The following is a 12,790-nucleotide window of genomic DNA, read 5'->3' on the forward strand; positions in this document are numbered from 1 at the left end:
ATGTAATTACAATGTTTTTAATAATTTTGTCTGCTTTTTTGAACTTTGATGGGACCCCTCTGACACTTAAGACCCAGGACAATGGCAATTCTGCCCCACCTTAAACCTAGCCCTATGAACGGGGGGTACAAGAGTGTCACCAATACAGGACACTGTCGTAGAACTACTGGGGCTCCTGGGGGTGTACCAAGGTCCCCCATGATACCAGAAGAGGACTTATACTGTACAGTATCAGACGGATGGTGGGTGGTATGCAGATGGTGCATATGGACCCTATTGCAATTCGCACCTAGGCCCCTACCAATATAGTTGTTTTATTATAGGATAGGAAGCAACTTTGTGAAGGAATAATAAGCTGAGTGGCAGGTAAATGGGCACTTTTATAATGTCTTGCATAAGAAGAAGAATTATATACAAAGTATATACATATACTGTATATATATCTACTAGTACAGGTAATGCCCACTGGGCAATCATAGATGCACATAGGTCATTTATTTATATATTGCAACTCACTAACACACAATGGGGATCACTGCTAATATATATTACCAAGAGGTGCCCTGACTAATTGTTGGGCCCTTAAAGCAGCTTGAACTAAAAAAAAACACAGAAGTAAGTAATTTTTTTTCCATATAAGCAGAAAAACAGAGCAAGCATGCACTCTACCTCAGCAAGTTATATTTAGTGTAACAGTAACAAACACACAAAGAGGAAGAACTCAACACTCGCAAAAGAGAAAAGGATCAGAGAGAACATGGCTTCCCTCTTCTGCCAGTCCGTGATACTTCTCTGTGTCTTGAAAAGTAAGTTTCATTATTTCTGTCCAAAAAGCCTCTCTATTCCAGTGGTTCTCAACCTTCCTAATGCCGTGACCCTTTAATACAGTTCCTCATGTTGTGGTGACCCCCAACCATGAAATTATTCCTAAGGCCATTGGAATTATGTGTTTTCCTTAGGTGACCCCTGTGAAAGGGTTGTTCAACCCCCAAAGGGGGTATTTTTCTCTATTCAGACAGTACAACCAATACCTGAGAATCTGATTGCGGATGGACTCCACTTTGTTCATGAAGAACTCAGCAAAGTCCTGGGGAGAGTGCATAAAGTGAGGTAATGGAGTCTGTGAGGGACGCAGAAGGGTATTGAATATAGAAAACAGGCGTCGCGTGTTGGATTTATTATTGTTTATAAGGGTATTGTAGTATTCCTGTTTAGCCTTCGACAAGGCAGAGTTGAGGCAGGCCAATAGGAATTTATAATGGATAAAGTCAGGTTGCGCATGGGATTTCCCCACATACGTTCCACAGACCTCGCACAGGAGCGTAAGGATTTGGTCTGCACATTCAGCCAGGGGCGGGGGTTTTGCACCCGAGTACGCTTAGGCTGAAGGGGTGCAAATGAATCAATGGTGGAGGCTAGTATGCTGTTGTACTTGCTAACCAGGGTATCAGGGTCAGACATCTCGTTAAAGGAGGAGAGACTGGACCTGAAAGAGAGAGCTAAGGCCGTGAGGTCTATGTCACGTGTATTTCGGATTAATAAAGCGGGGGAAGGAGCAGGTTGGGAAGGAGAGTGGGAGACAGAAAATGTAACCAGGTGATGGTCAGAGAAGGGGAAAGGGGACACTGTTAAAATCAGAAAGGGACAGATTTTCGGTAAAGACCAAGTCCAGAGAGTGGCCTCCTTATGAGTCGGAGCATTTGGCCACTGCTGGAGCTCAAAAGAGGAGGTTAGGCGTAGAAAACGTGAGGGCCAGGGTTGCGAGGGATCATCAATGTGGGAGTTGAAGTCCCCAAGGATGATTGCAGGGCCGTCAGTACAGAGGAAAAAAGAGAGCCAGGTTTCAAAATCAGAGAGGAAGGGAGCAGGGGAGGAGGCTGACGGGGGCCTGTAAATGACAGTCACCCGTACAGAGAGAGGATGGAAGATCTGAAGGGCATGCACCTCAAATGAGTTAAACAAAAAAGCTGGGGGAATAGATGTGAACCGGCAACGGGAGGAGAGGAGAATTCCAACTCCCCCACTGTGTCCATTGGCCCGGGGGGTGTGGGAGAAAGACAGACCGCCATGAGAGAGTGCAGCTTCAGTGCCGGTGTCATTCTGTAACAGCCAGGTTTGTGTTAGTGCGAGGGGATGGAATGATTTAGAGCAGAACAGATCATGGATTAGTGTAGCTTTGTTAGTTACGGAATGGATATTAAGAATGGCACATGGGAACGGAAGGCAGGAGGAGGGAAGAGTGGGAACCTGAATAAGGTTAGAGACAGCAGAGGAACGACCGGCTTTAGGCATGGGGACAGAAGGGCGAGGACGAATATAAGTAGGAATGGAGCAGGGCCCGGGGTTTGGAGAGACATCCCCTGCAGCCAGCAACAGTAGGAGAGACATCCCCTGCAGCCAGCAACAGTAGGAGAGACATCCCCTGCAGCCAGCAACAGTAGGAGAGACATCCCCTGCAGCCAGCAACAGTAGGAGAGACATCCCCTGCAGCCAGCAACAGTAGGAGAGACATCCCCTGCAGCCAGCAACAGTAGGAGAGACATCCCCTGCAGCCAGCAACAGTAGGAGAGACATCCCCTGCAGCCAGCAACAGTAGGAGAGACATCCCCTGCAGCCAGCAACAGTAGGAGAGACATCCCCTGCAGCCAGCAACAGTAGGAGAGACATCCCCTGCAGCCAGCAACAGTAGGAGAGACATCCCCTGCAGCCAGCAACAGTAGGAGAGACATCCCCTGCAGCCAGCAACAGTAGGAGAGACATCCCCTGCAGCCAGCAACAGTAGGAGAGACATCCCTTGCAGCCAGCAACAGTAGGAGAGACATCCCCTGCAGCCAGCAATAGTAGGAGAGACATCCCCTGCAGCCAGCAACAGTAGGAGAGACATCCCCTGCAGCCAGCAACAGTAGGAAAAAGAGTGAAGAGATGTGAGCAGAGGATTTAAAATGATTGCGCCTCCGCGTACGGACAGTAACCGGGGAACAGAGGTATTGTAAGTAGTTATAGAGAGTAAAGGAGCTGGAGTATGTAGATGGGAGCAGGGAGGAGGATATGTGTGTATGTATGTATGTATAACTTTATTTATAAAGCGCCACAAGGGTATGCAGCGCTGTACAATCTTACAATATACACAATTACACACAGGGAGGGCAAGTGATATAATAAATACAATAAATAAGTATAAATGCACAGGGAGTAAGTGCCATGAGGTATGAGACACAGTAGGAAGGAGGCCCCTGCCCCATAGAGCTTACAATCTAAGTGGTTGAGTAACATACAGGCACAAACTGGAAGGTAAGAGGCATCAGGTATGGGCATTTGCCCTTAAGCGCAGGACTGGGCAAAATAATGTTTTAGTGCCCCAGAAGGTACAGTCTGAGCTTTTGTGGATGGAATATGGACAGACAACAGGGGGGTTAAAGGAAGCGACTGCCTTAGGGAGCACCATGCATACAATCAGTAGAAATGAGGTGAGTTTTGCCATTAGCAGGTAAAGTCCCAGGATGTTCACTGCTGTCCAACTCATTGCAGTATACTTAAATTTGCTATACTTTTAGTTGCTATATTGCCGAGCTGCAACCCCCAGCCGAGCTGCTCCCAGAGTGATCCCAAGGAAATAATTCAAGAGAATCACATGGTTCTAAGAGGAGGGCCCAATTGGCTAGACAGCTAACACACCTAGATTCACACCTATTGCCTGTTATCAGATAACGATTTGCCCTTACACAGAGCCATGACAGACGCATCGTTGGGACTTGCTCCACCCCTTGTCAATCTAACACCACCCCTTCTATCCCTCCAATCCCAGAAGGAATACACGGACACCAGATTTTGGATGAAAAGGGGCCGCAGAACATTTATTAACAACTGAAGTTTAATTTAAAACATACCATAAACAAATAGTATAACATAAACATATATAAACATATCAAACATAATATGAAGATATAATAAACATATCATGAACATATGATAACTTAAACGTTTGTATAACAAACAACCGCAACAAACCAATAACTGCACAACGCCACTAGCGCTGCCAGCTGCCATCCTAGCCCGGGACCACCTACTCCTCAGCAAACTCACTTACTGACACACCTCCTTACCCCTGAGGTGCCAGGCGTGCCAACCACCAATAACCATGCCACCATTGGTTCCCGGACTCAACTACCCCGCCCAACTATAAAACCAACTCACCTGTTTTGGGGAGGGAGGGTGGGCGTTCTCCTGTACTGCCTAAAATGGAACTGAGAGCGGGAAAGCACATACCCCCTTTATATAACCCCTACCTACAGCCATTCAAATCAACCAATCCCCAAGCTAGCTGGGAGTGGCTTGCTACCCCCCCCCGTCGCTGTCATGCCCCTGCCTCCCTACGCCCTGCTACGGGTCACTGGAAATGTGATTACACTGGGGGTATATAAGGAATGTCACTGATCAAAGCCAAGCAGTAAATACAGATATAGGAAACATACATTTACAGTGGCTTGCAAAAGTATTCGGCCCCCTTGAACTTTTCCACATTTTGTCACATTACAGCCACAAACATGAATCAATTTTATTGGAATTCCACGTGAAAGACCAATACAAAGTGGTGTACACGTGAGAAGTGGAAGGAAAATCATACATGATTCCAAACATTTTTTACAAATAAATAACTGCAAAGTGGGGTGTGCGTAATTATTCAGCCCCCTGAGTCAATACTTTGTAGAACCCCCTTTTGCTGCAATTCCAGCTGCCAGGCTTTTAGGGTATGTCTCTGCCAGCTTTGCCCATCTACAGACTGAAATCCTTGCCCATTCTTCTTTGCAAAACAGCTCCAGCTCAGTCAGATTAGATGGACAGCGTTTGTGAACAGCAGTTTTCAGATCTTGTCACAGATTCTCCATTGGATTTAGATCTGGACTGTGACTGGGCCATTCTAACACATGGATATGTTTTGTTTTAAACCATTCCATTGTTGCCCTGGCTTTATGTTTAGGGTCGTTGTCCTGCTGGAAGGTGAACCTCCGCCCCAGTCTCAAGTCTTTTGCAGACTCCAAGAGGTTTTCTTCCAAGATTGCCCTGTATTTGGCTCCATCCATCTTCCCATCAACTCTGACCAACTTCCCTGTCCCTGCTGAAGAGAAGCCCCCCCAGAGCATGATGCTGCCCCCCCATATGTGACAGTGGGGATGGTGTGTTCAGAGTGATGTGCAGTGTTAGTTTTCCGCCACACATAGCATTTTGCATTTTGGCCAAAAAGTTCCATTTTGGTCTCATCTGACCAGAGCACCTTCTCCCACATGTTTGCTGTGTCCCCCACATGGCTTGTGGCAAACTGCAAATGGGACTTCTTATGGTTTTCTGTTAACAATGGCTTTCTTCTTGCCACTCTTCCATAAAGGCCAGCTTTGTGCAGTGCACGACTAATAGTTGTCGGACAGATTCCCCCCCCTGAGCTGTAGATCTCTGCAGCTCCCCCAGAGTCACCATGGGCCTCTTGGCTGCATTTCTGATCAGCGCTCTCCTTGTTCGGCCTGTGAGTTTAGGGGGACGGCCGTGCCTTGGTAGGGTTACAGTTGTGCCATACTCCTTCCATTTCTGAATGATCGGTGGAACAGTGCTCCGTGGGATGTTCAAGGCTTTGGAAATCTTTTTGTAGCCTAAGCCTGCTTTACATTTCTCAATAACTTTATCCCTGACCTGTCTGGTGTGTTCTTTGGACTTCATGGTGTTGTTGCTCCCAATATTCTCTTAGACAACCTCTGAGGCCGTCACAGAGCAGCTGTATTTGTACTGACATTAGATTACACACAGATTCACTCATTACTAGTCGTGAGGAATTCCACTGAATCTTAGGCCTGGTAACCAAGTTTAGTATATAAAATACATCACTCCTAGCCTAGCACTTTTTCAGATGTGCACATTATATTACTCCCAGATGTTTTTTCTTGAAATCCCGTGGGATTAATCCTGTTGACATTTTCTGTATTTCAGGAGTTGGATGTCTTGATTGCGGAGGTTTCAGCACATTGTCTGCCGAAGAGAGAGGCCAAATCATATTTCCCGGTGCTGACAGGGGATATATTGTTTGGAGTGTTTATACTGATGATAAATGGCACGTGATTGCTGAGTTTGGAAATGTGACTGCTTACGGCAATGATCGATACCAGGGGAGACTGAGAATCTCCAGTCAGGGTTCCCTTATTATAAATGATCTGCGCATCAGGGACACGGGAAGATATAGGGCAGACATAAGAGATGATGATATGCTGTGTTCTTCTTTATTTAATTTCAAAGTGCAAAGTAAGTACTAAAGCAATTTATATTACCCCTCGTCTTCCTGTAAAATATATAGTGAATAATGTACCCCCTGTTGAGAAATGTAAGGAGTTCCTTGACCATAGAAAATCATCCAAGTAGTTATATGGTTATATAGTGAATGATGTACGCCCTATTATAAGGATATTAGCAGTCACTGAGGGGTTCCATGGCCATATAAAGGCACAAGGCTGCAGGCTGAGTTATACAGGGAACTCTGAGTATCACTCATGTATAAGGGATAATGTACCCCCTACTGTAAATGATAAGGATATTAGCAGTCACTGAGGGGTTCTGTGCCCATATAAAGGCACAAGGCTGCAGGCTGAGTTATACAGGGAACTCTGAGTATCACTCATGTATTATAAGGGATAATGTACCCCCTACTGTAAATGATAAGGATATTAGCAGTCACTGAGGGGTTCTGTGCCCATATAAAGGCACAAGGCTGCAGGCTGAGTTATACAGGGAACTCTGAGTATCACTCATGTATTATAAGGGATAATGTACCCCCTACTGTAAATGATAAGGATATTAGCAGTCACTGAGGGGTTCTGTGCCCATATAAAGGCACAAGGCTGCAGGCTGAGTTATACAGGGAACTCTGAGTATCACTCATGTATTATAAGGGATAATGTACCCCCTACTGTAAATGATAAGGATATTAGCAGTCACTGAGGGGTTCTGTGCCCATATAAAGGCACAAGGCTGCAGGCTGAGTTATACAGGGAACTCTGAGTATCACTCATGTATTATAAGGGATAATGTACCCCCTACTGTAAATGATAAGGATATTAGCAATGGGTGTGTGAAAGCAATAACCTTATGTTTCCATATCATTTCTCACATAGGAAAAATATCATTGCAGGACATCAAGATTAACTATGTAATGACTAACAGAGAGCCGTGCCATATCAATGTCTTCTGCACGGTACATGGAATAAAAGCCGTTGTTTCATGGAATATCTCACACGGAGAGGGTACAGTGGCACAATTACCGTTTCCATCGTGGCATACTTTTCTTTATTTTGATGAGTACAAAGGGATAAGTGGATCTGTGCTAAATGTGAGCAGAGTTAATCCAGAGCTCACCTACAGCTGCACCGCAAAGACTCGCTTCTGTACAGCATCCAGATCTGTAACCCCGTGGGAATACTGCCAGCAAGGTAAGTACCCCCAGGGCCCATATCTGTTCTGCAACCCGTGGGAATACTGCCAGCAAGGTAAGTACCCCCAGGACCCATATCTGATCTGTAACCCCCTGGGAATACTGCCAGCAAGGTGAGTACCCCCAGGGCCCATATCTGATCTGTAACCCCCTGGGAATACTGCCAGCAAGGTAAGTACCCCCAGGGCCCATATCTGATCTGTAACCCCGTGGGAATACTGCCAGCAAGGTAAGTACCCCCAGGGCCCATATCTGATCTGCAACCCCGTGGGAATACTGCCAGCAAGGTAAGTACCCCCAGGGCCCATATCTGATCTGTAACCCCGTGGGAATACTGCCAGCAAGGTAAGTACCCCCAGGGCCCATATCTGTTCTGCAACCCGTGGGAATACTGCCAGCAAGGTGAGTACCCCCAGGACCCATATCTGATCTGTAACCCCCTGGGAATACTGCCAGCAAGGTAAGTACCCCCAGGGCCCATATCTGATCTGTAACCCCGTGGGAATACTGCCAGCAAGGTAAGTACCCCCAGGGCCCATATCTGATCTGCAACCCCGTGGGAATACTGCCAGCAAGGTAAGTACCCCCAGGGCCCATATCTGTGTAAGTACTCACTGTACACACTGACTGACAGTATCATTTCATAATAAACTGAATACTCAGAACTGAAAATAGTTATTACTGTCCTGATTTTAACAGCTCAGCCCTCAGTCCTGGATTCTTATTGAAAAGTCTCTCATTTCCCTTTGATCTCCTGCAGTGAATACAAAAAAAGATACAAAGTTTCTCAGACTTAATTAAATTAGAAGGCTTTGGGCAGAGCCCAGAAAACTCACCCCCTGCACTGAGATACAAGTGTAACTAATAAGATAAACAGGTCTCTTGGGGGAACTGAGACTTGAAAGGTAAAAACTCAGTAAGCTTTATCAGAAAGGTCTCTGTCAAAAGAAACAGGATTTCTTTCTTCTTTTGTGTATACATGTTCTTCTGCGTCAGGCTTCCTCTCTAAGAAAAATCCTTCAGGGCAGGGCACAAGTCTGCTTAGTTTGCTCCTCTCTCCTCCTCCCCCTCCTTTCTACTCCTCCCCCTCCCAACTGTGCTGTAATCTGAGCTACCAGCATGTAGAGCTGCAGCAGAAACTAATAAGACCAAGCTAAAATGGCAGCTGCTATCTTAAACAAATGGAAGGAATTTCCTAGGGTTGTTTACTCTGCAGAATAAATATAGCGTTGTAGCTTGCACTAATGTGCTAATCTATTGGCAGTGCTAAAATGCCTTCTCCTTTCAATTTCACCTTCATTAGCAAAACTATAGTAACCCATAAAACAAGACCCCCAAAACCCCCAGAAATGTGTTCAAACTTTACAAATGGGATTTTCCTTTCGGATTAATCTCTGAATTAGCCCCTATCAAATGGTGATCATCATGGAGGCTATTGTTCTGGTACCAAAAATGGGTCAGCAAACGGCAGGCTGGTCAAAAGTGTACAGGCTACAGCCTGTGTATGGCCAACTATAGACTGTATTTTATATTATCCATTAGAGGAGAACTAAAGCACTCAGAATTAAATAGGCCATAAATTATGTACTTTAGGCGTTATACTTGCATACAAGCCCGGTAGTAGAGTGACTCTCTCTGTCAGCATCCTTGTCTACAAAGTGGCATGTCTATCCCTATCCATTGTACCTTAGCACATACTCGGTCACACTAACCAAATATTCTGGTACAACTATATAGTAAACCTTACTATTGCTTTAGCATGCCATTAGTAATCATGGGGCTCCAAGTTGGCAGGGCCCTTCACCCAGGGGCCTCAATTATTAGGTCACCTGGGTACCCTGGGCTAGGGGCCCTGCAAACAAATACAATAGGGCCCAATAAAATAAAATGTCCTGTGCGTACATGTCCATGATTCAGATCTACCCAGTCATTCTCCGTGACAGCAACATCCTGCCCCCAATATACCCAAACCCAAGCTGCCCACCAACTCCCATGGAAGCTGTGCCCATTTCATGACTTGGAAATCTTTTTGTCTATTAAGGCTCCCCTTTGTCCCAAGACCTCTGACTGGAGAACCTGAGAACCCATCTGTTGGTGGCCCTGACTTTCAGTTCAGCTTTCCTTTCATACCTTATTCCACATTTGTTGATATATTGAGTTGCAATGGGTCGCTTGTTGGCTAGAAAGTTATGAAGAAATGGTATCATCAAATCATTGAATATTTACTAATTTGGGTGGACAATCTAACTTGGGATATTAATGAATTATAGAAGGGCAACTAAGCCGATAAGGGGAATGGAAGGGCTCAGTTATGGGGGAAGACTGGCCCAGTTGGGGTTGGTTACACTGGAGAAGAGGCGCTTAAGGGGGCAGTAATGAAATAGAAGCAGTACAGAGAAGGGCAACTAATCTGATAAATTAAATGAAAAGTCTTGGTTAGAAAAGGCTGGCCAAAATGGGTCTGTTTAGGCTGGGAATTTGAACTATGAATACATATATAAGGGGATCATACAATAAACTCTCTGATGATTGCGCAGTGGGAGTGGAAGTGGGAGTGGTGCAGTATAACATCGCCATATAATTTCTCTATACAGGAAAGATATCATCTGAGAATATCAATATTAACTATTTAATTACTGATGAGGAGGCCTGCAGTGTCAATGTGTTCTGCACTGTATATGGAATCCCTGTGCCGGTATCATGGAACGTTACACATGGAGTAGGGGCAGTCAATCAACTGACTTTTCCTCATATAGAGTACGGCACTTCTTTTAATGAAGAAAACAAAAATATATACGGGGCAGTGTTAAAAGTGCTCAATGCTGACCCAGAGCTCACCTACAGCTGCACGGCAGCCACTGCCACCAATGCAACATCCATATCTGTGAGACCGTGGGAATACTGCCAGCAAGGTAAGTAACCCCAGGGCCCAGCACAACTGCACTCCTCCGAAATAATCTTCCTACTTCAATGGTGTCCCACTGAGCAATGCAAAATGGTTGTGATGCAAAATGGGCAGGGCTATGGCACAAAAGAACAGGGTTGTGATGCAAAATGGGCAGGGCAATGGCACAAAAGGGCAGGGTCGGGATGCAAAATGGGCAGGGCAATGATGCAAAAGGGCAGGGTCAGGATGCAAAATGGGCAGGGCAATGGCACAAAAGGGCAGGGTCGGGATGCAAAATGGGCAGGGCAATGGCACAAAAGGGCAGGGTTATGATGCAAAATAGGCAGGGCAATGATGCAAAAGGGCAGGGTTATGATGCAAAATGGGCAGGGCAATGGCACAAAAGGGCAGGGTCGGGATGCAAAATGGGCAAGGCAATGGCACAAAAGGACAGGGTCGGGATGCAAAATGGGCAGGGCAATGGCACAAAAGGGCAGGGTTATGATGCAAAATAGGCAGGGCAATGATGCAAAAGGGCAGGGTTATGATGCAAAATGGGCAGGGCAATGGCACAAAAGGACAGGGTCGGGATGCAAAATGGGCAGGGCAATGGCACAAAAGGGCAGGGTCGGGATGCAAAATGGGCAGGGCAATGGCACAAAAGGGCAGGGTCAGGATGCAAAATAGGCAGGGCAATGATGCAAAAGGGCAGGGTCAGGATGCAAAATGGGCAGGGCAATGGCACAAAAGGGCAGGGTCGGGATGCAAAATGGGCAGGGCAATGGCACAAAAGGGCAGGGTTATGATGCAAAATAGGCAGGGCAATGATGCAAAAGGGCAGGGTTATGATGCAAAATGGGCAGGGCAATGGCACAAAAGGGCAGGGTCGGGATGCAAAATGGGCAAGGCAATGGCACAAAAGGACAGGGTCGGGATGCAAAATGGGCAGGGCAATGGCACAAAAGGGCAGGGTTATGATGCAAAATAGGCAGGGCAATGATGCAAAAGGGCAGGGTTATGATGCAAAATGGGCAGGGCAATGGCACAAAAGGACAGGGTTGGGATGCAAAATGGGCAGGGCAATGGCACAAAATGGTGGGGGCACAGCAATGATGCTGCACTAAAGACATTTTGTGTTTGGGTGGGGGGAGAAAGGTATCAGACAGTAGAGGGGCAACTTGTGAGCAGGAATTGGGGGCAGACCAAGGGCGGAACACCAAATGATTGCAAATTTATAAGCAAATACATTGGTGGTAAATTTGTAATTCCAGCCCCGGCCTTGGTTGGTACTTCACCAGCTAGGCCAGTAAAATTGCCAACTAAAAATCTCCTACCTCAACGTTCAGCATTCAGGTGCCAATGTGAGCTGAAAGAAATAATAACACTTTAAGGGCACTTTACTTACTGTATTTATTTGAATTAGTTTCAGAACTATTTAAGCTTTTATTATCTGCCAATATAATGCATTTTGTAACAGCATTGCCATCTGCTGGTCATTCCATGTAACTGTACAGACAGAGAGATCCCTTCAGAAGGAAAACAGAGAAGGGTTCTGATGTTGCTTTGCTCAGATAGGAGATCAGAAGCCTCAGATGACCTTCCCCATCTCCTCCCTGAGCAGAGCAACATCACAACCCTTCTCTACAAACCTTAGCACCACAAATACCAGAGAACCCACGACTACACAAACTGTTTAAAGAAGCTACAATAGAATTCTCGTGAAATGTGCCAATATCATGTCTCCCAGTATTATTTTATCGCCTCATTTTACAGAGAGATACAAGTCTAACTTGCTTATTGTTGCCTTGCAGGAGGAACCCTGAGAGACAGAAGTTACACCATAGAGAATACCATAAGGCTTGCCCTGGCTGTGTGTATACTCCTCTCTGGCTCATTGCTCTCTTACTGCCATATCAACACAGAACTCAACTAATGGCTGTTATCATTCCTTTATATTATCCCCCTCTTGGCTAAGTGCCGTTTTCTGTTACTTTATCCATCCCATCTTCATAAATTGATATATTTTATAAGAACACTGGTTTGGTTGTCTCTTCATTTCCTTCCTAACAACTTAGCAATTAAAGGGCACTTCATCAAGTGTTGTTTTCAATTGGTATCAGGACTTTCCTAGATTGACACAGCAATCAACCAATTGCTCATCACTGTGTCGTAGCCCCGCCCCAGTGACATCATGGCTCTGCCCTTGTGACGGAACTGCCTGTTCCATGACGTCAAAGGTGGCAACCCTAAGTAGCAAGCAGAGGTGGATGAGGTGGCACCCAGTCTTTCTGACCCACCTCTTTGCAAAATGGGAGTTACCTAGTTTTAGACCCCTCCCCTTAGTCTCCCATCACCATTCCTCATTCCTTAGGGTTTTTCATTTTCTTCTTAGGGCTCAATATGGGCGTGCCCAGTAAGCATTCAGTAAGCATTGC

The 12,790-nt window shown here is 45.8% G+C and overlaps 1 protein-coding gene across 1 annotated transcript; it reads left to right on the forward strand.

Annotated features, from left to right (window-relative positions):
• The first annotated feature begins 728 nt into the window (after positions 1-728).
• On the forward strand, positions 729-12,340 carry LOC105945521. Its single transcript, XM_031892346.1, has 5 exons — positions 729-806; positions 5,977-6,285; positions 7,152-7,466; positions 10,063-10,380; positions 12,167-12,340. Exons 1-5 carry the CDS (start codon positions 758-760, stop codon positions 12,286-12,288), a joined length of 1,113 nt encoding a protein of 370 aa, XP_031748206.1. The 5' UTR covers positions 729-757; the 3' UTR covers positions 12,289-12,340.
• The last annotated feature ends 450 nt before the right edge of the window (positions 12,341-12,790 follow it).

This window comes from Xenopus tropicalis, chromosome 8 (genome assembly GCF_000004195.4).
Source record: "Xenopus tropicalis strain Nigerian chromosome 8, UCB_Xtro_10.0, whole genome shotgun sequence".
In the NCBI taxonomy this organism is placed as follows: Eukaryota; Metazoa; Chordata; class Amphibia; order Anura; family Pipidae; genus Xenopus; species Xenopus tropicalis.

Coding starts and splice junctions, on each gene's coding strand:
- LOC105945521 (XM_031892346.1), top strand. CDS start 758: ATGGCTTCCCTCTTCTGCCAGTCCGTGATACTTCTCTGTGTCTTGAAA. Junction 7,467..10,062: donor GTGGGAATACTGCCAGCAAG/GTAAGTACCCCC, acceptor TTCTCTATACAG/GAAAGATATCATCTGAGAAT. Junction 10,381..12,166: donor GTGGGAATACTGCCAGCAAG/GTAAGTAACCCC, acceptor GTTGCCTTGCAG/GAGGAACCCTGAGAGACAGA.